Source organism: Desmodus rotundus, chromosome 5 (assembly GCF_022682495.2).
Source record: "Desmodus rotundus isolate HL8 chromosome 5, HLdesRot8A.1, whole genome shotgun sequence".
Classification (NCBI taxonomy): Eukaryota; Metazoa; Chordata; class Mammalia; order Chiroptera; family Phyllostomidae; genus Desmodus; species Desmodus rotundus.
The window spans coordinates 89,552,151-89,579,710 of NC_071391.1; the positions used below are offsets into that span (position 1 = coordinate 89,552,151).

At 38.7% G+C, this 27,560-nt stretch overlaps 2 protein-coding genes across 3 annotated transcripts in view; one reads left to right on the forward strand and one right to left on the reverse strand.

Annotated features, from left to right (window-relative positions):
- The first annotated feature begins 3,106 nt into the window (after positions 1-3,106).
- ARCN1 (archain 1) overlaps positions 3,107-27,560 on the forward strand; it is a 36,815-nt gene continuing 12,361 nt past the window's right edge. The window contains exons 1-6 of one of the 2 annotated variants that reach the window (XM_024570744.2): positions 3,107-3,271; positions 18,680-18,943; positions 21,710-21,889; positions 22,026-22,231; positions 22,908-23,072; positions 26,154-26,319. In XM_024570744.2, coding sequence (XP_024426512.1) covers positions 3,269-3,271; positions 18,680-18,943; positions 21,710-21,889; positions 22,026-22,231; positions 22,908-23,072; positions 26,154-26,319 — 984 coding nt within the window. In that variant the 5' untranslated portion in view covers positions 3,107-3,268. The remainder of the gene's footprint in view (positions 3,272-18,679; positions 18,944-21,709; positions 21,890-22,025; positions 22,232-22,907; positions 23,073-26,153; positions 26,320-27,560) is intronic. The other variant, XM_053924214.1, reaches the window with a different exon arrangement.
- Positions 26,835-27,218, reverse strand: LOC112314199 (large ribosomal subunit protein eL39). Its single transcript, XM_024570745.3, has one exon. The coding sequence runs from the start codon at positions 27,175-27,177 to the stop codon at positions 27,022-27,024; it is 156 nt and encodes a 51-aa protein (XP_024426513.1). The 5' UTR covers positions 27,178-27,218; the 3' UTR covers positions 26,835-27,021.

The following is a 27,560-nucleotide window of genomic DNA, read 5'->3' on the forward strand; positions in this document are numbered from 1 at the left end:
GAGACATTATCCTCTCTCGTGTCACTGCCTTCCAGCGAAGAATTCAAGGACCTAGAGCGACTCGGAAAAAGCCTCTCTGGGCGATCTGGTCGCCTGTTGTCTATGGTTTCAGAAAATGCGTTTAATGCGTTTGTGGCGGCACCCAGCGGCCACGGGTGGCAAAGCTGGATGATGAATTTAGGTTCATATAGTTAGCTCTTCGATCTGGAAATACTTTGTGCATGTTCCTCCCTAGGAGAAGTACCATTAGTCATGCAGTACCTCTAAATCACTCTAATCAGAATTTAAGCAAAGTCCCTAAGGAATATTTTTAAAGCATTTATATTGCATTATAGTCCTTCCCCTGCACGGTATTCCATGCATGGGACATAGTTACACTAACAAATTATTCGTTATTTATCTGAGGTTCCAGTTTAATTGGGTGTCCGTATTTTTGTTTGCTAAAGAAGACTGAGGTTCTTTAGGGCAGGGTCTGTGTCTCATCAATTTTTAAGATCTTTAGGCCCTGGCTCTGGTGTAGCTCAGTGCATTGAGCGCAACCTATGAACCAAAGGGTCGCTAGTTCGATTTCCAGTCAGCATACATGTCTCGGTTGCAGGCCAGGTCTCCAGTATGGGGGCATGCGTGAGGCAACCACACAGTGATATTTCTCTCCCTCTCTTTCTCCTTCTTTTCCTGTCTCTAAAAATGAATAAATAAAGTCTTTTAAAATAAAATAAATCTTATGTACATTAAAAAAAGATCTTCATAGCATCAGTGCATTGCATAAATTAGGTGCTTTAAAAATACTCGTTGGGTAGATGAATGAAGAATAAGTGAATAAAGATGTAAGGAACAATTTTTTTTAAACTACAGACCTAGTTACTTTTGGAAGTCAGAGAGAGAGAGAGGAACAAAGAAAAGAATACTGGGAATTCTACCCTGAAAACCTGCCAGAGGAAAGAGGCAAAGTGTCTTTAAAAAGGAGGATGAGAAACACATCTTCCGAGACACTTCTGGTTGAAAATGGAACTGCAAACATTTAAAATTTTTTTGTCGCCCAGACTGGTGTGGCTCAGTGGATTGAGCTTGTGACCCAAGGGGTGGCCAGTTCAATTCCTAGTCAGGGCACATGCCTGGGTTGCAAGCCAGGTTCCCTGGTGTGGAGCCTTCAAGAGATAATCAAACATTGATGTTTCTCTCCCTCTCTTTCTCCCTCCCTTCCCCTCTGTCTAAAAATAAATAAATAAAATCTTTTAAGAAATAAAATAATTTTTTTTGTCATCTGTTATTGCTAATAATAATGAGTATGTATTACCCTGACTGGTGTGGTTCTATTGCGTGGGTGTCTTTCCGCAAAGGGAAAGGTTGGTTGGAATCCTGGTAAGGGTGTATGCCTGAGTTGTGGATTCTGTTCCTGGTTGTAGGAGAGGCAGCAAACAGATCACATCAACATTTCTTTCCCTTTCTTTCTCCCTCCCTCCCCCTGTCTTTAAAAATAAATAAAGTTAACAAAAATAATGGATATGTATTGTTGAGCACTTTCTATGTAGGAACACTTACATTATATAATCTTATTTATTAATATATTATCTACTTCACAACTGGATGAGACTGATATTGCTGCCGATTTACAGATTAGGTAATTGAGGCTTAGGAGAATTAAAGGAGCTTGCCTAAAGTCACTTAGCTAGTAAGTGCTGAAAATGGGAGTCAAACACAAATCAGTCTAATTCCCAACTATATGCTTTTAATCATTATGACATACTGCCTCTAAGGTACTTACAAAGCATGCTTGCAAAGGTGCTTTTCTTATACAATTTAGTTCAGTTAATGTCATATTTTCAATGAATCCATATCAATTGGCCTTGGCAATCTTTTGGTCCACATTGAAGGTCCTGGAAGCCTTCAAAATAAAACAATAATTTCAGGCATAATTTTTTACTTTTTTTAAAATTAAGAACTTGTTTGTCCTTTTTAAAATGTGTACTTTTATAACGAAAGTAAATAATGCAGTTTGACATATGAGTATACCCTTTCAGACATGCAACATTTTATAATATGGAAGCTTTGTAATGATTCTTCTAGAAAGCCACTGGAGATTCAAAATGAGTAAAAGTGAGAATTCTATACTGCAGTGCTTAAGAGTACAGATTCTGAAGTTGAGCAGCCTTTGTCCAATCCTAGCTTTGCTACTCTCTTGCCCTGAGGACCTGTGGTAGACTAGTTTTCCTCTTTATCCCTTATAAAATAAAAATATTAATGTTTCCTTCTTATCTCAGAGAATTCTTGTCAGGATTAAATGAGATAATCTGTATGAAGTATTTAGAGTAATGCTTGGTATATTGTTCTTTTTTTTTAAAGATTTTCTCTATTTAGTTTTAGAGGGGAAAGGGAGGGAGAGAAACATCAGTGCGGGTTGCCTCTCATGTGTCCCCTACTGAGGACCTGGCCTGCAAACCAGGCATGTGCCCTGAATGGGAATTGATCCAGTGAGCTACAACAGCCAGGGCTGGTCATGTTTTTAATATTCTTGGGTATATATACCAAGGAGTGGAATTGCCAAGTCATATGTTTTAATTTTTTGAGGAGCTACCAAACTATTTCTGAAGTAGTTGCATTATTTTACATTTGCGCCAGCTGTGTATGAGGGTTATATTTTCTCTGCATTCTCACCAACATTATTATTGTATCCATCTTAGTGGGGATAAAGTGGTATTTCATTGTGGTTTTGATTTGCATTTTTCTAAGGATGTTGATCATATTTTCTGTGCTTATTGGCTATATGTATAAACTGTGGAGAAATGTCTACTTTGCCCATTTTAAACTTGGATTGTCTTTATTGTTGAGCTGTAAACACTTCTTTACATACCCTGATACTAGTCCCTTAAGCACACTGGGTTATTTCATATATTAAATGATATAGCGGCTGAGAGCATTATAAACTGTAACAGGTGTCACAAATTAAAAGAGAGCGCGGACAAAAACCGAAGAGGCCGAAGCCTGAAGTTCCTGTGCTACTAGAGGCCCCTGGCCTCTTGGCCCGTCTCCAACCAGCCAACTACGCACAATTTCCCCTCCCCAAGTCGCCCCGCCTTCCGCCCTTTCACCCACGCCGTTTCCGGTTGGAGACGTGGCTCTGGGCCGCCATTTTCGCGAGAGGTAAAGCGGCAGTGGTTTCTGTCAGGGGGTACACCAGGTCGAGAGCTGCCAGTGCTCCCTTTCCCCTGGTCCCAGCCCTAGCCCTAGTGGAGCGCGAGCGCGAGTGCGCCCCACCACCGTCCTCAACATGGTAAGATTTGAGCCAAGGCGAATTCTCGGGTCGGGCCTCGTTCGCCAGCTCTGCTTCCCTGACGGCCTGGTGCTCGGGCCAGAGGAGCCCTTCCCGGAGGGCCAGGAGCCGGTACTTCCCTCGCGGCTCCGAGAGCAGCCCTGTGCCCGACCTCCCGGGAGATCTGAGGGACTTGACTCCTGTTCCTCTTTCGTAGTACCCACACCCCTCACCCCCACAATTGGGCACTCTCTGCCGAGATCCGAGCTACTGAACCGGCTGGAGATTGAGTATATGCAGTGTATAGAGATTGGGAAAATGTGAACGAGTTGTACAGAACACAGGCTTTTGGTCTGCGAGAATATTATTGTTCAGTTGAAGTAAAAGGTGTGTGTGGCATATCGCAGTAAGAAGGGTTTATACTTTAGGACCTGTTACTTGCCCCCAGATACGTTATCTTTGTGTTCTCAACTATTGTGGAGATGGGAAAAATTAATGTGGGTGAGGGTGGGACAAAACACAGTGCTGACTCCACTAAATCTTGCTTTATCACTACAGTTTGTGGGTATTTATGAAGTAAGAGAAATTCTTTTGTTCCACACGAGCTAGTATTTTTTAGTGCACTATATGCCCTCAGTCTTTCACAGTAAGTTTTTTCTTTTTCTCTTTTTGTTAGTAGATTAATAATTTGACTTAAAGCATCTTCCTACACACTGTAGAGACGACACTATAATCTGGTGCCAATCGTATTAAGTTCTATTGACAACCTTTTAGATGAGAACTTGGATGGTGGGGGATTCATGTTTGGGCTCTCAAAACACTGAAAAAGTTTTTTCAGCTTCAAGCACATAAATTGCATCAAGCAGGTTTGCCTCATAAAACTTTAATGTTGGACATAAAATTATCAGAGTCTAATTTTTTTTTGTTTCCACCATAATGCTTGGTGTTTGGATAGTGATTTTAAACTTTTCCTTTTACATCCTGGATGTATTTGTAGTGCATTTTAGAGCATATTATAATTTTAATAGCAAAACTAAGCCTTGTTTTATGTAAATCAAATATAGATAATCTTTACAAGAAGATGTTGGAAAGTTCTTGGAACTTGGTACAGCAACTCCTCACTTAATGTCATCAGTAGGTTCTGGAATTTTAAGTGAAATGACATATAACAAAAACCAGTTTTACCATAGGCTGATTGATGTAAATAAGAGTTAAGTTCTCATGGCATCTCATCAACATTTTAATTAAATGATTTTAAAAGAACGCTATTTGGGGTCCTGCTTTATGTATATATTTTAAAGACTTTTATTCTTTCTTTCTATCTATCTGTCTATCTATCTATCTATCTGTCTATCTATCTATGTATTGGGAGGGGGGAAGGAAGGGAGAAAGAGAGGGAGAGAAACATTAATGTGAGAGAGACACGTCAATCGGTTGCCTATCATAAGCACCCTGACCCCCTGACAGGTGACTGAGCCTGCAACCCAGGCACGTGCCCTTAACTGGAAATGGAAGAGGTGACCCCTTGCTTTGCTGGACAATGCCTAACCAACTGAGCCACACTGGTCAGGGCTTGGGGACCTGCTGTATTTTACATTGATTGATAACCAAGGGATGGTAAAGTTCTAGGTGTCAAGTGATAAAATATAAAATCTGCATGTTATTTGGACATGTACAGTTGTGTCATGTATAAGTACGCATCTATTTCTGAATTATTTTGGGACTTGGTATGATCTAGAAACCCATAGATTTGTGTATTCTGAAGAACAACACCTCGGTATACATTCTGTTGGGTCTTAAGATATTAAGTGTTACTTTTGTGTAATGTTTTTGGGTCCTATAGGAAGATATCCCCACACAGTAAAAATGTCCAAGTAAAGTGACATTTTAGGAGATTTTTGATGATCTAAAATTTGTTTCAAAACTTCTGAAAGTAGATTTTTTTATCTTAACATTTTATTTATAATCTATTGGTGTGCCTCATTGGATTGAGTGGAGCACCAGCGTGTGAACCAAAGGTCACAGATTTGATGGCTAGTCAGGGCCTGAGTTGGGGCCAGGTCCCCTGATTTGGGGTGTGCAATAGGCAACTGATTAATGTTTCTGTAGAACATTGATGTTTCTCCCTCTCTTTTCCCCTCACTTCCCCTCTTTTTAAAAAATAAATAAAATCTTAAAAAATAAATTTTTTAAGCATCTAGAAAAGTTGAATTTTGTAGTGAGCACCCATATAACTACCAGCTAGGCTCTATAACATTTCACTGAACTTGTTTTATCACACATCTAATTATTTATCCATTGCTCTATACATCTTTTTATGAGAAATAGGTTTCCTTTGGTTTTTAGGCACTGAAGTCAGTACAAAATGTCCTACACTGTGAATAATCCTAGTAGAGAAATAAATGAACAAATGCAAAACAAATGGCTTATGATGAACTTCTTATAAAGTGAAGTATATTAAAAGAAAAAAATAAAATGAAATATAAAAAGGGCATCTTTTGATTTTTTTCTAGTTTTCTCCAAATCAGAACATGTTTTTATTTTTTTAACTTTTATCAAGTATCATTATGTTAGTTCTTTTTCTTAATTAACTTGATCTTAAGTCTCATGGTAATACCAGTATGTAAAATCTTTGCTTTTCTACAGAGTGCTGTTCTTTTCTTAGTAAGGGTAGGCAATGAGTAAACTTACTATAGTGTCCACATTAAATATAAATGATCACATTAAGTTCAGTTCCCAAAAGTTATTGATTAGAAAGCTAGATTTGGATTTATATGGCTGACCTACACATGATGGGGGAGAAACAAATCCTGCACAGTAATATCTGTTCCCAATTAGGGAATTACTGCCTTTCCCCCCTCTTTTTCATACACAATACAACAGCTGTACGGCTATTGGGTTTTTTTTTTTTTTTTTTTTAAAGAGGGAGAGAGAAAAAGAAACATAGGTTTGTTGTTCTGCTTATTTCTGAATTAATTGGCTGATCTCTTGTATGTGCCCTGGTTGGGGATCGAACCTGTACTCTTGGCATATTGGGATGACACTCTAACCTGGCCAGGGCCTTATTTATTTATTTATTTATTTATTTATTTATTTATTTAAGATTTTCTGTATTTCCCTGGCTAGTGTGTCTCAGTGGATTGAGTGCCAGTCTGTGAACCAAAGGGTCACTGGTTCAATTACCAATTAGGGCACATGCCTATGTTACAAGACCAGGTCCCTAGTAAGGGGCATGGGAGAGGCAACCACACATTGATGTTTCCCTCTCTTTCTCCCTCCCTTCCCCTCTCTCTAAAAATAAATACATAAAATCTTTTGTATATGAGGGAAACATCCAAGTGAGAAATGTCAAAAACTGAAAATGATTTTCTTGAGTTTCCATTGGTTTGCCATTTATTTATTCTTCAAATAAATGCAGAAGCTGAAAATGATGCCCTTTTATTTTTATTGACTATAAGCTTTTGTTTTAGAAGAGAAACTTGTGATCAGCTTAAAACTCACACTGAGTAGCTTTTTAGGTTTTAGGTTTCTTATATGGTCTGGATTTTATTTTAACCTTCCCTCTGATTTTATCTGTAATTACATCATGCAAACAGGAAAACATTGTAGAAACTATCCTTAACATGGTCATGAATTATGAGGGAGAAAGTTACTGCTTAATTCTGGGAGTGATTAATATTGAATTATTTAGGGGTTGGAGGATGTCCTTGACTTTTTTCTTTGGGGAAGTGTGCATATATTTATGCTGATGTTATTCTTATACCTCTTTATCAATCACTAGTAAGGATGAAGGATGTTAGGCAGCTATGTCTATCTCTCACACATATACTATACAAACATAATTTGTTTTGGTTAGGCAGTTTGCCTTCCAGGAGCTTAACATTAATGTGAAATATGTTTCCAAAGTAGTTTCTACTGGAGCAGTGGGTGTGAAGTGAAGGTATTGTACATTTTCTGTTGCTGTAAAGTTTTCAAATAGTTAGACTTACAGAATGTTAGAGATGAAAATAGACACTTTAGATTTCATATAAGCTAACCTCTAATTTAGGGATATTTCACGAAGTAATTAAGTGACTTGTTCAAGGTCATATAATTAGTGGTAGAAGCGGAACAGAAACCTAATTTTCCAGGTTTCTTTACTTAAGAAACCTTCTCATCCATGTGGTTAAATCTGGGTAGGAGAGAGTCGTTATTTAATTCAAAAACAAAGAACAATATACAGAAACGATTGTACATATTATTAAGAGAAAAGTTGTTTGACAAAGCTTGACTTAATGGGTGATTTATTCTTTTAAACAGTTCTGAAGAAATCATTTAACTTCTGGACCCTAGTGTTTTCCATCTGTAAAACAACCAAGGGTTCTTGAAAGTTCCTTTTAATTGTAAATGTTCTTTTCCAAAAATATAAATAATAAATAAAACAACTCTATGAGAATCGTACTTAGTTTTCCTAAAAGAAAATCAGATCAAATTACAATAGGAAAAATTAATTTGCCTTTTAGTGAGTGCTATATATTTTATACTGTATACTATATTTAATCATTATTAAATATCAATAAACAGTTATGTGAAGAGGGCCTTTATTACTTCAAAGCATTTAAGAAGATGAATATTATTTTAGGATAGGTTAAATTTATCTTGTTTAGAGGTGACCATACCTTCCAACCATACCTTCCAGCCATGTTAACATGTATATTCATTAACATGTATAACACAGTGAATAGAAAACTGTGTCAGCTTTGTGGAACCTGTAATTGTGGTGTGTGGTGTCTTAGGTGTTTAAATCCATACTTAGTGTGGGTCACTTTGGTCCTACTTTGGGAACTTTATTTTGCATGTATCTGGATAACAGAATGACCCAAAGAGAGTCTCAGATTTTTCCTGCTTGGGATCTACTATTTTACCCTACTGTTTCTTCATCTTTACATACTTACATACCCCAATTCATCAAAGCATACTTTATTTATTTATTTTTTAAGATTTTATTTATTTACTTTTAGAGAGAGAGGAAGGGAGGGAGAAAGAGGGGGGAAGGAAGGGAGAAAGGGAGAGAAACATCAATGTGTGGCTGCCCCTTGTGCACCCCCTACTGGGGACCTGGCCTGCAACCCCAGGCATGTGCCCTGACTGGGAATCGAACCTGCGATTCTTTGGTTCGAAGGCCTGTGTTCAGTCCACTGAGCTATACCAGCCAGGTCAAAGCATAATTTAAATGCTGTTCTACGAAGTCATCCCCTTTCTCTTCCTCCTCTGAATTTCCATAGCATGTTGCTTAACAGTCTGCCTACCTATCCCTCCTAGGCTTTTTTTTTTTTTTTTCCATTGAGGTATAACTGATATATAACATTAGTTTCAGTTGTGCAACATAACGATTCAATATTTGTATATATTGGGAAATAATCCCAACAAGTCTAGTTAACATTTGTCACCATACATAATTATAAAAATGATTTATTTATTTATTTTAGAGAGAGGGGAGGGAGGGGGGAGAAAGAAAGAGAAACATCAGTGTGTGCTTGCCTCTCGCATGCCACCCCACTGGGCACTTGGCCCGCAGTTCAGGCATGTGCCAGACTGGGAATCGAACCAGCTTCCCTTTGGTTTGTAGGCTGGCACTCAATCCACTGAGCCACATCAACCAGGGCTAATTATAAAAAATATTAAATAAAATTTTAATTTAAAAAATTATAAAAGATGAGGGAAGAATACCAATCTAATTCCTCTTAGTATTCTCAGAGAGCATCTAGTCTGTACAGTAGGTATTTAATAAACAATTATTTAGTTAATTCTTTTTTTAAGGATTTATTTATTTATTTATTTATTTTTAGAGAAAGGGGAAGGGAGGGGAAAAGAGGGTGAGAAACAGATGTGTGAGAGAAACATATTTTTTCCCCCTCTTGTACACCCCCCCAACCCCCCTACTGGGACCTGGCTGGAAACCCAGGCATGTGCCCTGACCAGGAATCAACGGGGCGACCTTTCAGTTTGCAGAACAACATCCAACCCACTGAGCCACACCAGTCAGGGCTATTTAGTTCATTCTTATAATAATATTGCTAAAATGGAATTCTCAGTAAAACAAAATAGTTCAATTCTGGTTACAGGTTGCTTTTTGTTCCTTTTTCCCTTTTATGTTTCCTTTGGTGGTAATTTTTACCTAAATTCTATCTGTATGGTATGGAGGCATTTTAAATTCCAGTTGCTGAAGGCCTACCCTGAAACCTACAACATTGTTTCTAACAGAATTATCATTAGATATGTTAGATATGGGTTTTGTATTAAATCAGCATATTTATATAGGTCTGAAGACTGAGTCTGAGCAGTAGTTCTTCTAGATAGACATTTGACTTCATGTATTTAAGTTATGCTATACATAGGATCTTTACTTAACTGGGGCTTATTCTTTCAAAACCTCATAAAATCTAAGCTAGGGGACCATAACTTCCTAGTGTTACAAATGCGCGAGAAATAGAGGAGGGAGGAACAGGATGATCTGATCCAACTGCCTTTATTTGATTCTGCGCTTACAGACAGGCTGAGTTGGATCGACTGCAGCCCCTGGGGAAGGCAAGAGTGGGATTTTTAGCCCTGGCTGGTGTGGCTCCGTGGACTGAGCATCAGTTTGCGAACTGAAGGGTCGCCAGTTCCATTACTGATCAGGGCACCTGCCTGAGTTGCAGGCCAGGTCCCCCCATTGGGGGCATGGGAGAGGCAACCATTTGATGTTTCTCTCCCTCTCTTTCTCCCTCCCTCCCCTTCTCTCTAAACGTAAAATAAAATCTTTAAGAAGAGAAAGAGTGGGGTTTTTAAAAGAAAAAGCGCTGGATTAGTGGGGTATAAGGGAAGGGTTAGTCTCTTGTTCTTCTGGGCGGGTGCCTCAGGGTTCTAGGATGTGAGCCAGGACAATGGGTTAGGTAAAAGGCGGGCTGTTCCCAGGTACAGGAGGGTCAGTCTGGCCACCGACTATTGTAGCTGGCGCCAGGTGTCATCCTGCTCTGTAGTAGAGAGTTTCCATTAACCTGTGGGCTACAAGAGAGTCAGGACAACAGAGTAATAGGCAATCCACAGAGTTGTAAACTTGCCTGACGGGGTCATTAGCTTTTGCCCCCCCCTTTTTTTTTGGCGGGGAGAGCTCTTACAAGGATTACATTTACAGTATGTCTCATTTGTTAGTACTATTTCTCATTGCATAAAGTGATTCTTTGTGGGCCATTTCAGAATTACTGCTGTAGAGGCTCTCTGAATTCCCTAAAATTTTAAGTAAAATTTTATAGGAAGAGCGTCTGTCTTCATTATTTGAACATCAACATATTGACAAACCCATAAAGGTAAAAATCTGCTACCTTGAAGTGACAATTTTTTTTTTTTTTATGAAATGCATTTCTTGGCAAGTTTATCATTAGTAATTGTGCTATTTTACATTGCTTTATGTAGGTGGTATAAGTTATATAGTGCTTTGGCTTATGGCTTCATTATACGCATTTGGCCCTCATATAATATAGCTTGTTAAATAGTTAGATGATGCTCCATATTATAGCAAAGAAACTGAGTGTAAGAGAAGTTCAGTAACTAAAGGTCAGACAGTAAGTAAAAGAATAAAAACTAGCGCTGGCTGGTGTGGCTCAGTGGATTGAATGCCAGCCTGCAAACCAGAGGGTCACACCAGTTCGATTCCCAGTCAGGGCACATGCCTGGGTTGCAGGCCAGTCCCCAGTAAGGGGCACACAAGAGGCAACCACACATTGATGTTTCTTTCTCTCACTCCCTTCCTCTTTCCCTAAAAATAAATAAACTTAAAAAAAAAAAAATCAAAAACTAGAATCAGATCTTCTCACTCCCAGTCATCCGGTTTTTCTGATATCAACTTGGTTCTTTACAAATTTCTAATTCACTTAGTTGTTGGGAAGAGGAGAAACCAATGTGAGGTTATCCCAAACATAGGAAAATTCCTCCATTTGATGAGAATTTAAAAAAAAAGGTTTTTTGTTAATTAGAATATATAATTAGGAGTGTAGCACAAACAGCCATATATGTTCTCAAAATATTTTAAAACTTACTTATATGTATGTGGTTTTTTAGTATATTTTATTGATTATGCTACTACAGCTGTCCCATTTTTTTCTCCCCTTTCTCCCCCTCCCTTCAGCATTCCCCTCCTTAGCATTCCCCCCCTCCCCTCCCTTCAGCATTCCCCTGCTTAGTTCATGTCCATGGGGTCCTATGTATAAGTTCTTTGGCTTTTCCATTTCCTATGCTATTGTTAACCTCCCCTGTCTACTTTGTATCTACCATTTATGCTTCTTATTCCCTGTACCTTTTCCCCCTCATTCTCTCCCCTCCCTGCTGATAACCCTCCATGTGGTCTCCATTTCTGTGATTCTGTCCCTGTTCTAGTTGCTTGCTTAGTTCTTGTTTTTGAGGTTCAGTTGTTGATAGTTGTGCATTTGTTGTCATTTTACTGTTCATAGTTCTGATCATCTTTTTCTTAAATAAGTGCCTTTAACATTTCCTATAATAAGGGCTTGGTGATGATGAACTCCTTTAACTTGACCTCATCTGGGAAGCACTTTATCTGCCCTTCCATTCTAAATGATAGCTTTGCTGATAGGAGTAATCTTGGATGTAGGTCCTTGCATTTCATGGCTTTGAATACTTCCCAGACCCGCCTTGCCTGTAAGATTTCTTTTGAGAAATCAACGGATATTCTTATGGAAACTCCTTTGTAGGTAACTGTCTCCTTTTCTCTTGTTGCTTTTAAGTTTCTCTCTCTACTTAAATCTTGGGTAATGTAATTACTATGTGTCTTCATGTGTTCCTCCTTGGGTCCAGCTTCTTTGGGACTCTCTGAGCTTCCTGGACTTCCTGGAGTCAATTTCCTTTGCCAGATTGGGGAAGTTCTTCATTATTTTTTCAAATGAGTTTTCAATTTGTTGCTCTTCCTCTTCTCCTTCTGGCACCCCTATAATTCGGATGTTGGAACGTTTTAAGATGTCCTGGAGGTTCCTAAGCCTCTCCTCATTTTTCTGAATTCTTGTTTCTTCATTCTATTTTGGTTGAATGTTTATTTCTTCCTTTTTTCCAAATCGTTGATTTTCATCCTGGTTTCCTTCCCTTCACTGTTGGTTCCCAATTATTTTTCTTTATTTCACTTTGTATAACCTTCACTTCTTCCTTTATTTTGTGGCCGTACTCAATGATTTCTGTGAGCGTCCTGATTACCAGTGTTTTGAACTCTGCATCTGATAGATTGGCTGTCTCCTCGTCACAAAAAAAATTATTTTTCTGGATTTTGCTCTGTTCTTTCATTTGGGCCATATTTCTTTGTCTCTGCACACCTGTTATGTTGTAAGGGGCAGAGCCTTAGGTATTTGCAGGGGCTCAGCAACCCACTTTGCTGGTTTTGGCACTGTATGTAGGGGGAGGGTCAGAGAGGGAACAATGCTGCTTGCTCGGCTCTTCCCCTGCTTTCAAGAGACTGGCAGTTTCTCTCACAGCCACACCCCCCAGAGGTTTTTATAGCCAGAGGCTTTATTTTCCACACGGTGGAAACTTGGATTGTGCGGTGGAAACTTGGATTGTGTGCTCTGTCACTATCCCCAGTTCCACCTGGTTTATCTGCACTCGAATGTGTGAATGCCTGGTTCACCAGCCGCTGCCTTGCCTGCCCCATCTGCTAGCCAGCCACCACCTTACTGTGCATCTTCTATCCCAGCTTCCCGTCTCTGCCCCTTCTACCAGTCTGGATGAATGTTTCTTCTTTAACTCCTTGGTTGTCAGACTTCCATACAGTTTGATTTCCTGGTTGGTTTTTGTTTTTAAATTATTACCCTTCCTTTGGCTATGTGAGAAGTGAAGCATATCTACCTACGCCTCCATCTAGGCCAGAAACCTATATGTGTTTTATATAAAGTTCTAGCAAACTGGTAATTCAAAAAGTGGACTAGTGATGATTGTGATGTATATGAAGAATTTGAGTAAACTGTTTCATGGATATAAGAGTGGGAAAGAGCAATTATTTTTCAGTGAAAATTTTTATTTATGTAATTTTAGTTTTTGGCTGTTTAGCATTTAAAAATTTTTATTTATTGATTTGAGAGACAGAAACATCATTTTTTTTCAAAGATTTTATTTATTTTTAGACAGAGGGGAAAGGAGGGAGAAAGAGAGGGAGAGAAACATCAGTGTGTGGCTGCCTCTTGCGTGCCCCCTACTGGGGACCTGGCCCACAACCCAGGCATGTGCCCTGACTGGGAATCAAACTGGTGACCCTTTGGTTTGCAGCCTGGTGCTCAATCCACTGAGCCACACCAGCCAGAGCTGTTTAACATTGTTTTAATCCATTTATGATATTGAAAACCCATTTGTATAACATCATTAGGACAATTTATTTTATTTTATTAATTGACTTGAGAGGAGAGAGAGAGAATGAAAGAGTTAGAAACATTGATTTGTTGTTGTACCTATATGTGCATTCATTGGTTGACTCTTGTATGTGCCCTGACTGGGGATTAAACCTGCAATGTTGGCTATTGGTAGCTCCAACCAACTGAGCTACCTTGCCAGGGCCTATAAGTATCTCTTTTAAAATTAACTATCCTGGCCTTGGCTGGCCTATAAATATCTTTTATTTTTTAATTTTTTAAAAAATTTTATTTATTTATTTTTAGACAGAGAGGAAGAGAGGAAGAAAAACATCAATGTGTGGTTGCCTCTCACACACCCCGTACTGAGGACCTGGCCTGAAACCCAGGCATGTGCCCTGACTGGGAATAGAACTAGCTACCCTTTGCTTTGTAGGACACTCAACCAGCTGAGCCATGCAGGTCAGGATTAAATATCTCTTTTAAAATAAAGTATCGTGGCCTCAGTTGGTGTAGCTCAGTGGATTGAGTGCTGACCTGTGAACCAAAGGGTCGGTGGTTCGATTCCCAATCAGGGCACATGCCTGTGTTGTGTCCCAGTAGTGGGCGTGTGAGGGGCAACACCACATTGATGTTTCTCTCCCTGTCTTTCTCCCTCCATTCCCTTCTTTCTGAAAATAAATAAGTAAAACATTTAAAAATAAATAAATAAAATAAAATCAACTCTCCTTGCCCTGGCCTGGTAGCTCAGTTGCTTAGACCATCGTCCCAATAGGCCAATATTATGGGTTCTGTTCCATTCAGGGCATATATAGGTATCAACCAATAAATACATAAATGGGTGCAACAGCAAATTGATGTGTGTGTGTCTCTCTCTAAAATACTAAATTTTAAAAAATTAAAGAGATATTTATGTAACTGACGTTCAGCACATGAAATTGTGAGTTTTGATCCTTAGGTTAATTGATAAATCAGATGACCACTGATTTAGAATTGGAACATAAAGTAACTGAGAGATCATCTTTAATGTTAGAAACTACAGAAAGAATTGAAGCTACACAACTTTTTTGAAGACAAGTATTCCTTATTTAAAAAAATTTTTTTTAATGATTTTATTTACTTATTTTAGAGAGAGGACTGGAGGAAGAAAAAGAGGGAGAGGAACATTGATTTGCAAGAGACATCAATCAGTTGCTTTTCTCACATGCCCCCAGCTGGGGGCCTGGCCTGACCCAGGCATGTGCCCTGACTGAGAATTGAACCGGGGACTTTTTGGTTTGCAAGCCAGCACTCAATCCACTGAGCCACACCAGCCAGGGCCTGGTTTTCTTATAATATTTTTGTAGTTGTTTGAATCAGGATTCCAACAAGATATATTGTGATTGGTTAACATGTCTCTTATTTATTTTAATCTATGGGTTTGCCCTCCATTTTTTATTTTTATTTTTTATTTTTATTTTTTATAAAGAGTTTATTTATTTTTAGAGAGAGGGGAAGGGGAGGGGAAAGAGGGAGAGAAACATCAATGTGTGGTTACCTCTTGTGTGTCCCCTGCTCGGGGACCTGGACCGCAACTCAGGTGCCTGCCCTGACTAGGAATCGAACCACGACCCTTTGGTTTGCAGGCCTGTGCTCAATCCTCTGAGCTACACCATCCTGGGCTGCCCTCCATTTTTTAAATTGAGATGTAGTCAACATGCCATAAGATTTAGCCTTTTGAAGTATACAATTCAGTGATTTTTTTTACCAGTATATTCACAGAGTTGTGCAACCATCACTGCTCTCTAAGCTTAGAACATTTTCAAGAAACCTCGTATTTATTAGCAATCACTCCCTACTTCCCCTATCCTAGCCCCTGGCAACCACAAATCTATTCTCTCTCTCTGTGAATTTGCCTGTTTTGGATATTTCATATAAATGGAATCATATGGGATGTGGCCTTTTATGTCTGGTTTCTTTCACTTAGCAAAGTTCATCCATGTTGTGGCATGTTCTTCATTAGTTTTATGCCTGAAGAATATTCCAGTGTATGAATATATCATATTTTATCAGTTGATGGACATTTGGGTTTTCACTTATTAGCTATCACGAATAATGCTGTGAACATTCATGTACAAGCTTTATGTGGCACAGCTCCTTTCTGAGGGATAAATTTGAGACAAAAATCTTACCTTTGGTTATTTGGAAATAACAGGCATATAAACCTTCAGTGAACTAGTATAGAGACTTACCTGCTTGTCATTGGTAGGCTGAGGTAGTAACTACAGTATTTTTCCAGAATATGTAAGCGATTAAAACATGAACCTCCTATAATAAAAATTAATGTGAAATCAAAGTTGTTGAGTACATTTAGTTTTAGTCTTCTAAACAAATTCTCTTGACGCTGGTAATTTTAGGCCAGTTTCTTCTTAGGGATTATGTATTACCTTGCCCTTATTTGAAGAAATCTTTTTTTTTTTTTGGTCTCACACTATTAATTTAAAGTTAAAAACATGGAATCACCATGATGTTCACTTTATTTGCTTTTAAACACATGACTTTTTAAATCCTCACTTAAGGATAACGTTTATTGATTTTTTGAGAGACAGACACACACACACACACACACACATACATCATTGTGGGGGAGAGATATTAATTGGTTGTCTCCCGTATACACCCCAACCAGGAATTGAACCAGCTACCTTACGTATGTGCCCTGACTGGGAATTTCAAACCCACAAGCTTTTGGTGTATGGGATGACACTCTAACCAACTGAGCCATCCAGCCAGGGCACGATGTACACCTTAAATGTCACATAATTTTACATTTCAATCATACAGAGCTGGATTTAAAAAAAGAAAATGGCCCTGGCTGGTGTGGCTCAATGGATTGAGCACCAACCTGTAAACCACAGGGTCACCTGTTCGATTCCCAGTCAGAGCACATCCCTGGGTTGCAGACCAAGTATCAGGCTGGGGGTGCATGAGAGGCAACCACACTTTGGTGTTTCTCTCCCTCTATCCCTCCCTTCCCCTCTGTCTAAAAATAAATAAATAAAATCTTTTTTAAAAAAGTTAAAAGACATGGAGTAGAAAATTTCTTTTGAAAGATCAAGGTCATTACCTTTTTTTTTTTGTAGAATTTTAGTCAGAGTTTATTTAAGCCAAACTGACAATGTATGTTGGGGAGCAAGATCTTAAATGCTCTCAGAGTCATAACCATTTTGTTTATTTTATTTTTTTCTGGGACCTTTTACTACTCTCTATATCTTCTTGCTTCATACCTAGATAATAACAAAAACCCTCCCCAGTGGTTGGTGGTTATAAAAGATACATTTCTTAAGTACAAAACTTTGTAGTTTAGACAACTATAAATATTTGGGAAAAATAACTATTTTTGGACTTTTAAGCTGGCCTTTTGCCATTCTTAATCAACTGGTAACTCTGATGCTATATTTCTCTATGTCTGAAATATTTTCTAGTCTTTTAATATACAAAACAAGATTCTTCCTAAGAATATTTCATATGATTTAGGACTACTTTTTTAACTTTTTAATTTTATACAGCATAAATTAACTTTAAGATGGGAAATTAAGTTTCAGTGCGGCATTGGTAGAATCAGAAACATAAACAAAATTGCATAATATTACTTCCTTAAATCTACTTCTTTCTAAACTTTACAGTTGTTATTTGGGAAATAGAGCAATTGATAGCATTATCTCTTTTTCACCTGAGAAAATCTGCCCCATGTTCATTGGAGGTAAATCAACAAAAATTAAAATCTGTGCAGTAGAGGGAAATTATTTTCACAAGATATAAATAAATCAAACACTTTTCCAGTATAAATTGTTTTTACCTAGTTGCTTGGAAATAAACATGATGGTAATTATTTCCCAAATATCGTAATTGATGGATAAGTACATTGTGTTCTCCTTTGATTATTGTAAAACTATATTGATGTATTGAAATTATAAGAATATTTATTTGAGATAGCTAACTTGTTTTTTCTTCAAGCTTCTCACCTGTAGGAGACACGTTTCTGTAAAGCTGAAAAGCCTCCCCAGTAGGATGTTAACATTTCAGTGGGTGTATCCTCACCTTGAGGCCTCTTTCAAAATGTTAATTCTTGTGGATTCTTGGGTTCCCTCACTGAAAAGACTTTTAAGGTTGTGTTTAATTTTCTCACTCTACTATAATGGCATTAGAAGTCTCCTCATCTTCCTTTGGTGCTTTGTCTTTTTTAATGAAATGCCATACTCTGGAAGAAGGCTGTTAATCATTGCCCAGTGTCAAAACCTGTGTGAAACATTGAGTCATTTAGTTTTTCATTTTACAAATTGTTTACATATGTGGAGGTAAGCTACTGTGGGATGGAAAAGTTAATCAAAGAGCAGAGGATAAATTTAAACTCTCAAATTGGTTCCATGTTCTAGGTGAAAATGAAAGCAAAGGTCCGTGTATTGCAAACATTTGATCTGTGTGATCAGACTTCAGTTTTGGCTGTGGAAATCTCTGTTCTTAGAAAAAGTTAAAACTTGTCTTTACGAGCCCACCAAAGCACAGAGCAATCCAGTTCTGAGTCACAGGAGGCCCGTTAGTAATGCATATAGAGATTTGGAAACAATTATTTCTTTACTAAGTTTTCTTTAGGTATGTTATTGAAACACAGGAATAATAGCTTCATTTTCCACTCCTTTAGCTTTGTCTTATGAATTATATACTATAATTAAAAGAAGCATGAACTAGAGTTTGAAAGTCATTCTCAGTTGGTTGGAGTGTCCTATGCGCCAAAAAGGTCACTGGTTCAATTCCCTGTCAGGGCACATACCTAGGTTGAGGGTTTGTTCTTGGTCGGGGTGTGTACGGGAGGCAACCGTTTGCTGTTTTCTCTCACATCAATGTCTCTGTCTCTTCCCCTCTCTCTCTCTCTCTCTCTCTGTCTCTCTCAAATCAGTAAATGTATCCTCACACAAAGTTTTTTTTAATTTAAAAAAAAATGTCATTCTGTGGAAGATCTGAGAATGTTGAGAAAACAGATATGACAAAATAATTAATTTATACTTATTTACATATATGTTCCTGGCAGGTGCTGTTGGCAGCAGCAGTCTGCACGAAAGCAGGAAAGGCCATTGTTTCTCGTCAGTTTGTGGAGATGACCCGAACTCGGATTGAGGGCTTGTTAGCAGCTTTTCCGAAGCTCATGAACACTGGAAAACAACATACGTTTGTTGAAACAGAGAGTGTAAGATATGTCTACCAGCCTATGGAGAAATTGTACATGGTACTGATCACTACCAAAAACAGCAACATCTTAGAAGATCTGGAAACCCTAAGGCTCTTCTCAAGAGTGGTAAGCGTCCTTCTGTAATAGTAGGTTACAGTCTTTTGCTTTAAATTTTATGTGAAACTATTTTTACCCAAAACAACTGATGCTTACCAGTTTGTATGCTCCATGCTTCCTCACCCCCACACCAGAAGCTTATTGCTGCTATAGCTTTTCATTAATTTTTTTAAGTCTTTTAAAAGATTTTTAAAATTTATTTTTAGAGAGAGGGGAAGGGAGGGAGAATGAGAGGGAGAGAAACATTGATGTGAGAGAGAAACATGGATTAATCAGTTGATTGGTTGCCTCTTACACGCCCCTTGACAGGTGACCTGGCCTGGAACCCAGGCATGTGCCCTGATTGGGAATTGAATCAGTGACCTTTCAGTTTGCAGGCTGGTACTCATCTACTGAGCCATAGTAGCCAGGGCATTCTTTTTTAATTTAAAAAGATGTTTGCTGGGTGTCCTCTTAGGCTGTGAGTTTCCCAAAAGGGAATATGGGAACTGCCCTTTTCTTTCTTAGTTCTTAAGTGGTTACTTTAATCTGCCTTTGTGGTTCTTACATTTGTTTGGCTGCATTCTTGGATAATGTACTTTAGATCTAAAGACTTAAGGGGCAGCAGCCGGGCAGCCCAGATTCAGCTAAGGCTCTCCACATGCCCAGTGCTCAAGAAGAAGGTCAGCTCTGCCTAGGGGTTGGTGAAGAAAGAACCCAAGATGATCAGCGAGGTTGTCAGCTAAACTTGATCCTGCAAAAGTGGAAACAAGCCAAAAGCAGCAGGAGAGGATAAATCTGCAGACAAAAAAAAATGGAAACATCCCTGGTTGGTGTGACTCAGTGGACTGAGTGCCAGCGTGGGGACTCAAAGGGTCGCTGGTTTGATTCCCAGTCAGGGCACATGAGTAGGCCATGGGCCAGGTCCCCAGTAGGGGGCGCACAAGAGGCAACCATACATTGATGTTTCTCCCTCTCTTTTTCTCTCTCTCTTCCCGTCTCTAAAAATAAATAAATCTTAAAGAAAAAAAAAATGCAGGTGAAAGGGGAAGGGAGAGCAAAGGGGAAACAGACTGAAGTGGCTCACCTAAAGAAGATCTACCTGTGGAAAACAGAAACTGAAATGAGGAGAGCGCAGCCTCCAATGAAGTGGCAAAGAAAGAAGCCAAATCCGATTAATATCATATACTATGTCTTATCAGTGGTCCCTGTCTCCCTTGTTGTACAATACAGAGGAATAGTTATATCAACTGTTTTGTAGCCCTGGTTGATGTTGCTCAGTAGATTGAGCGCAGGCTGTGAACCAAAGGGTCACCAGTTCAATTCCCAGTCAGGGCACATGCCTGGGTTGCGAGCCAGGTCCCCATTGGGGAGCTCGTGAGAGGCAACCACACATTGATGTTTCTCTCCCTCTCTCTTTCTCCTTCCCTTCTCCTCTCTCTAAAACTAAATAAATAAAATCTTTTAAAAATATTTTATAAATGCAAGTTTTTTAGTAGCTATAGAAACCTTTTTTTAAGATTTTAATTACTTATTTACTTCTAGAGAGAGGGGAAGGGAAGAAGAAATGTCAATGTGTGGTTGCCTCTCATGCGCCCCCCTGCTGGGGACCTGGCCTGCAACCCAGGCATATGCCCTGACTGGGAACCCAACTGGTGACCCTTTGGTTCGCAGACTAGTGCTCAATCCATTGAGCCACACCAGCCAGGGCTGCCTTTTTTTTTTTTTTTTTTAAAGAGGTGAAGTCATTTGCTGGTTGTTTATTTTTTGAGACAACCAGAAGATAGTGGGATATTGAATATGGGAGACTGATTGTCTTGGGTGTCAGCCTAACATTCCATAGATGGAAGGTAGTTTTTATAATACCGAGTATACTAAATGACAATTTGGAGTTAGTCATGCATTTAATATATCTTGAGCATTTTAAATTCTATTCTCTCTCTTTTTTTTTTTTAAAGATTTTATTTATTTTTCAGAGAGGGGAAGGGAGAGAGAAAGAGAGGGAGAGAAACATCAATGTGTGGTTGCCTCTCACGCTCCCCTCACTGGGGGCCTGGTCCGCAACCCAGGCATGTGCCCTAGACTGGGAGTTGAACCAGTGACCTTTAGATTCTTAGACTGACACTCAACCACTGAGCCACACCAGCCAGTGCTACTCTCATGTTTTTGGTAGAATCATTTCCTAAAGAAAACCACTCCTTGTTCTTGGCTCTCCCTGTGAGAATTTTGTGCACTGTGTAAGTCTTTGGTGTGGTAGTCCAGTTTTTCTAGTAATTTTGTTAATGTGCTATGAAATATTGGAAATTTGATTATGTAGTATGTATGATATTGAATTGTGAATTAGTAGGACCTTGATGTAACAGTGTATCAACATTTGAAGATACATGTACTTGCTACTCTCAAGAAAAATTAGCCTCCGAATTTTAAGCTGGAAAGTCACTGGAATAACTTTTTAGAAAGAATCATAACTACATGGCTTTTTAGTTTTTTTGTATTTATGTTAAGAATTGTGTACAAATTGAAATGTCTGTACTAGAAAAAATCAATAAAACCTCAATTATAAAAGAACTTTTTGAAGCACAAAAGAAAAGGCTTATTGATATGGACATACAACAAAGATTTTACGCCAAAGTCTTGCTTAAAATAGAGTAAAAGGAGCTAGTGAAGGGATTCAGGTTTATTGAAATTTGTGTACTTTATTTTTATTTATTTTTGAAATTTGTGTACTTTAAAGGATAAGACTTGAAAAACATAACTGCTGATGAATCTATCTTTTCCATTGCTGTCCATGATTAGATCCCTGAATATTGCCGAGCCTTAGAGGAGAATGAAATATCTGATCACTGTTTTGATTTGATTTTTGCTTTTGATGAAATTGTTGCCCTGGGATACCGGGAGAATGTTAATCTGGCACAGATCAGAACCTTCACAGAAATGGATTCTCATGAGGAGAAGGTGTTCAGAGCAGTCAGAGAGGTAAATAGTTTCTTCTCTGGGACTGCCGGTTTGTATGTCTTTCTTTCAGGCATCACTTACCTGATTATCCTGTTTTTATTTGCTAGTGTAGACTGTACTCAAAGCCACATCTATATTCGTCTGTCTCCTTTCATAGACTCAAGAACGTGAAGCCAAGGCTGAAATGCGGCGTAAAGCAAAGGAATTACAACAGGCCCGAAGAGATGCAGAGAGACAGGGCAAAAAAGCACCAGGATTTGGGGGATTTGGAAGTTCCACAGTCTCTGGAGGCAGCACAGCTGCCATGATTACAGAGACTATCATTGAAACTGATAAACCAAAAGTGGCACCTGCGCCAGCCAGGTATAATCCAGTGTATTACCAGCAGCCCTAGAATGGCAGATGAAGGCTGTATGTGTCTTTTTGGAGTGATGTCTGATTTGGGGGCAAGCAGTAAATAATGAGTGACTTGATGAAGTAAGATATAATATTGAATTTGGCTACATTTTATAGTGATAAAGGAGAAATCTGAATGTGGTGTTTTCTCTTTTGTGTATGAGAGAGTTCTTTTATAAATTATACCATGACCTCAGTTTCCTTATGAGAGTTGCCCTGTTTTGGGAGAGGAGTGAAATTTAACTGTTCATGGAACATGGATTTTTGATCAGGTGTTCATGAATGGATTTCAAGGAGAATTTGTGACTACATGAAATCATGTGTAAAAGTTTGTACACAGGTATATTTCACTGGTTGGAAGATAAAAGTTTTTATCAGATCATGCAAGCTTTCAAAAGTATAGCTTTAATCTTTGGGTATTTGAGGCTTACATGTTAATAGTGACTCAGATACCAGTTTGGGCAGGGAATAGTCTAATCCAAACAGTGGGACACTTGGGTTTTTCCCTTGAGTTCTTCACATTCCTTTTAAAGAATGGCTTCAGAGAAAGCTTCAAAGATATGGAGTTATTAATTAATGTGTGTTCAGGTTTTGTTTTTAAATCATGTGTGTATTTTTTCCTATTTTGTATTCTTCCACTTAGACCTTCAGGCCCCAGCAAGGCTTTGAAACTTGGAGCCAAAGGAAAGGAAGTAGATAACTTTGTGGACAAATTGAAATCTGAAGGTGAAACTATTATGTCCTCCAATATGGGCAAGCGTATGTCTGAAGCAACCAAAGTGCATGTTCCACCCATTAACATGGAAAGGTAAGTAGTGACCTTTTCTGTAAGAACAGACCACATAATGTTTAAAAAAATTTATTTCATTCCACTATAAATTCTTTTTGTTTCTCTTAATTTTTCCAGATTTAAAAGACTAAGGGTATATTCTAGGTCATTAACATGAGGTCTTTCTTTTTTACGTTAAAAATAATTAGGGACTCTCAGCCATGTGTTTTCAGTGAAGTTTCGGACTTACCTTTTATCAACTCCGTGCTTACTAAATTAAAAAATAACTTATCTGCATGCCTAGTGTGTGCCTTATCTCATGAAATGGACTTGAATTAGAGGGCTAATGCTGTGATGACCCTTATACTGTATTTTGGCATGTCTTTTTCTAATTACAGTTTCTGAAGAACCTATCTTTAATACAAAATTTATAAATATCTTTAACAGCAAATTTACTTACTATCTTTTGCCTTTTAAGTAGTTGAACCCAGTGTAGAACATTTTGATTTTTTATCTCAAGACTGTGGTACTGGTTGGTAACATTTTTAAGTGATAGGTATCAAGTTCACAAACATGGCTCAGATTTCTTGTCTTCAAACCCAGACTACTGTTGCTGATGGTTTTGAGGGCAAATGAAAGATGAGTCTGGGAGGATACCTCTGTCAGGTGTACATAAAAGTATTTTGTATGTTCTGTTCTATTTGAAATGGGCAGGGTTACATGCCCAGGGATCTTTTCAATCACTAAAGCTCCTAATGGTTGTTTTGAGTGAAACAGAGGCTTAACACTATTTTAAAAAAATGTTAAGAGACCATCACATTTTAGAGAGGACTTGAGACTCTTCTAAATGATGAAATACTTCTTGAGCACGGAGCAAACACTTGTGAAGGTAAATAGGACTCTGTGTTGTCTTAAGATATGCTCCATTGTGGTCTTGAATCTCTTGCTTTTGTTTCTGGGAACAGAGGTGGGAACAGAGAACAAAGTTGGATACCAGAATATTCTTTTTAGCCTTGGCAGTACACCCACCTAAAAATAGTTTTAAAGATTATTTATTTTTAGAGAGAGGGGAAAGGAAGGAGAAGGAAAGGGAGAGAAATATCAATGTGAGAGAGAAATATCAGTTGGTTGCCTCTCAAAGCCCCCAAGTGGGGACCTGGCCTTCAACCCAGGTGTATGTCCTGACCGGGAATCAAATGGGCAGCCCTTCGCTTTGTGGGACGATGTCCAACTGAGCCACGCTGGACAGGGCTAAAAATAGTTTTAGTAAAGAATATGGATAGACTATACTTAAAAATTGCCCATAACAGCAGCACTTTTTATTTTACTTAATTTTTTCTATTAGGTTATACATTTGTATAGTTCAAAATTAAAAAGACTCAAAAGGTATTACAGTAAGTCTCCCTTCCATCTAGCCAGGCCAATTTCTCTTTTTGGAGGCAACTAGTGTTAACTAGTTTCTTTTTTTGTTTGTTTGTTTTTTCTTGGGGGGTGGGTTGTATCTTTCGGAGGGGGTAGTCTATATATAGATGAATAAAAATACTATGTAGTCTGTTTTCCCCCTTTTTATACATAAATGGTAACATAGTAGACACATTTTCTAGTTGCTTTTTTCACTTGATTATTTGGGAGACAAGAATTTCCTTAATTTAAAGCTATAGAGACATGACGTCTAAATGCAATGCCCTACTGTAGACTGGATCTTGCACTACCACCCAAAGGACATTATTAGGTCACCTGTCAAAATTGGCATATGTTTGGTTGATTAGATAACAGTATTGTACCAATATAAATTCATGAAGTTAACAGTGCTATGGCTATGTAAGAGAATATCCATATTCTTACAAAATGTACTCTGCTGTATTTAGGGGGAAAGGCCATGATGTATATTATCTGCCTCTAAATGGTTCATGAAAAAAAAATCAAATATATACTATTGATAAAGAGTATGCAAATGATAAAACAAATGGGATAAAAATGTTAATAATGGGTAAAAAGGCTATACATGACCTGGCTGGATGCTCAGTTGGTTGGATCATCTTCCTGTACACCAGAAAAAGGGTCACGGGTTTGGTCTCCAGTCAAGGCACATTAAGGGAGGCAACTGATTGATGTTTCTCTCTTGCATTGATGTTCTCTCTCTCCCCCACCTTCCCCTCACCCTCTCTCCCTCCCTCTATCCCTAAAATCAGTAAGCAACCCTGACCCCTGTGGGTCAGTGGGTTGGGTGTAGTGCTGCAAACCAAAAGGTTGCCTCTTTGATTCCCTTTCTAGCCACATGCCTGGGTTACAGGCCTGGCTGTTGTTCGGGGGCATGCGAGAGGCAATTAATTGCCCTAGCTGGTGTGCTCAGTGGATTGAGTGCCAGCCTGTGACCTGAAGGGTCACAGGTTCCATTCCCTGTCAGGGCACATGCCTGGGTTGCGGGCTGGGTCCCCAGTTGGCGGTGTACGAGAGGCAGCCAGTCGATGTTTCTCTCACACGTTGATGTTTCTCTCCCTCTCTTTCTCCCTCCCCTCCCTCTCTAAATAAATAAAATATTTTATTAAAAATCAGTAAGTATGTCCTTGGTTGAGGATTTAAAAAAACCCATACATGTATTATAGGTATAATTTTAATTTTTTAATACTTGAAGTTATTTTCAAATAAAAGCTTTTAAAATTGTCGTTTCCTTTCTTTCACAACTGCTTAATATTCATTTTTGTAAATATAATACCTTTATCTATTTATGTGTTGCTCTATTGATGGACATTTAAATTGTTTACAAACTTGCTATTACAGTGTTTTAGTGGATAACTTATACTACGTTGTTTGCATGTGTAACAATTTATCTGTAGGGTGAGATTTGCTGAATTGAAGAGTATGATGCTTTAAATTTTGACACAGGGTGGGACAAAAGTAAGTACATAGTTTGTATGGAAAATAACAGTAATTAATAAATAATAATACAAGAATAAACTTTCACACTCTCAGAACTGTAAACCTACTTTTGCCAACCCTGTATTAGCAGCAGCATCTTAAAATTAGTTGTAGATGAGTAATCACCTCCACTTCTCACCTGGAGAAGTGGAGTTCTGGTTTCTAACCTTCTAAAGAAATGTATTATTTTTTTCTTTACAGTGTGCATATGAAGGTTGAGGAGAAAATTACACTGACCTGTGGCCGAGACGGAGGGCTACAGAATATGGAGTTGCATGGCATGATCATGCTGAGGATCTCAGATGATAAATTTGGCCGAATTCGTCTTCATGTGGAAAATGAAGATAAGAAAGGGGTGCAGCTGCAGGTGTGTGAAGACTTTTGTTTGTGCGCTCCCCGTCCTCGGAGCATACCCTCATTTTTCTTCCCCCTCAGGTGTGCATCTCCTAAGCTCTAAGGATCTCCACAAGACTGGTGACCAGGGGAGCTGCGGGCAGGGGCAGCTCATCCTGGGCTTACCCCTTGATCCTGTCCCCAAGGCCCCCTTTTTCTCAGTCTTTTCTTTTTTAGATTTCATTTAATTATTTTTAGAGAGAGGGGAAGAAAGGAAGAGAAACATTGATCAGATACGTCTCACACCCCCCCAGATGGGGACTTGGCCTGAAACAGGCATGTGCCCCGACTAGGAATAGAACCCATGACCTTTTCATTCCCAGCCAGTGCTCAGTCCACTGAATTCACACCAGCCGGGGCTTCTCTGAGTTTTCAGGGAGCCAAAGCAGCCTCTCCTAGGCTCTTTTCTGTTGCTTCTTCTATCCTGAGCTCTTGTTTCACTGTCCCCAGTTTTAATAAATGTACTCTTTTTTTTTTTTTTTTTTGAAGTTTAAATGGTCTCACATTTATTAATGAACCAACCTACTACTGAAGGAAAAATATCAAGAGAAAAATAATCCAATTCCCAATAAAATGCCCAACTGTCCCGACAATGGTGGTCTTTTTTCAGTGACTTCAAGAGGCAGACAACACGAATAGAGCATAAATATGTGAGACATCTCTGATGTGTGATTCCTTATAGACCCAGTTTGGTTCGTCTCCAATGTCTCCTCTTGGAGTTGTACCTGATTTTATTACCAGTTTTCATCCGAATCCATTGGGGAATGGGCCGATTCTGCTTTTGTTTCTTGGCCAGGAACCTCTTGATCCTGAAAGTCTTGTGAGAAGACATGTCGAAGAATAACGAACCTCACGGACCACAATGGCAGAGAAAGAGAGCTAAATGTACTCTTAAAATGAAAGAGGGAGGGAGGAAAAGACTTTCTGTTTGTCTACCTAATACACTCTTCCCAACTGGAGTTCCTCATATAAACCACAGAACACAGAAAATTATTGAAGTTGTATAACTAATGCCATTCTAGATGCATAGAAAAGTCAGTTTATTGCATATAGTGGATGTCTTGAGGCATTAAATCTCTCCTCAAGCCATGTGACAGGGATTGACAGCAGCTGTATAAAATAGCCTGTTTTAAAAAAGATTTCTATTTATTTATTTTCAGAGAAAGGGAGGGAGAGAAAGATCAGTGTGTGGTTGCCTCTTGTGTGCCCCCCACT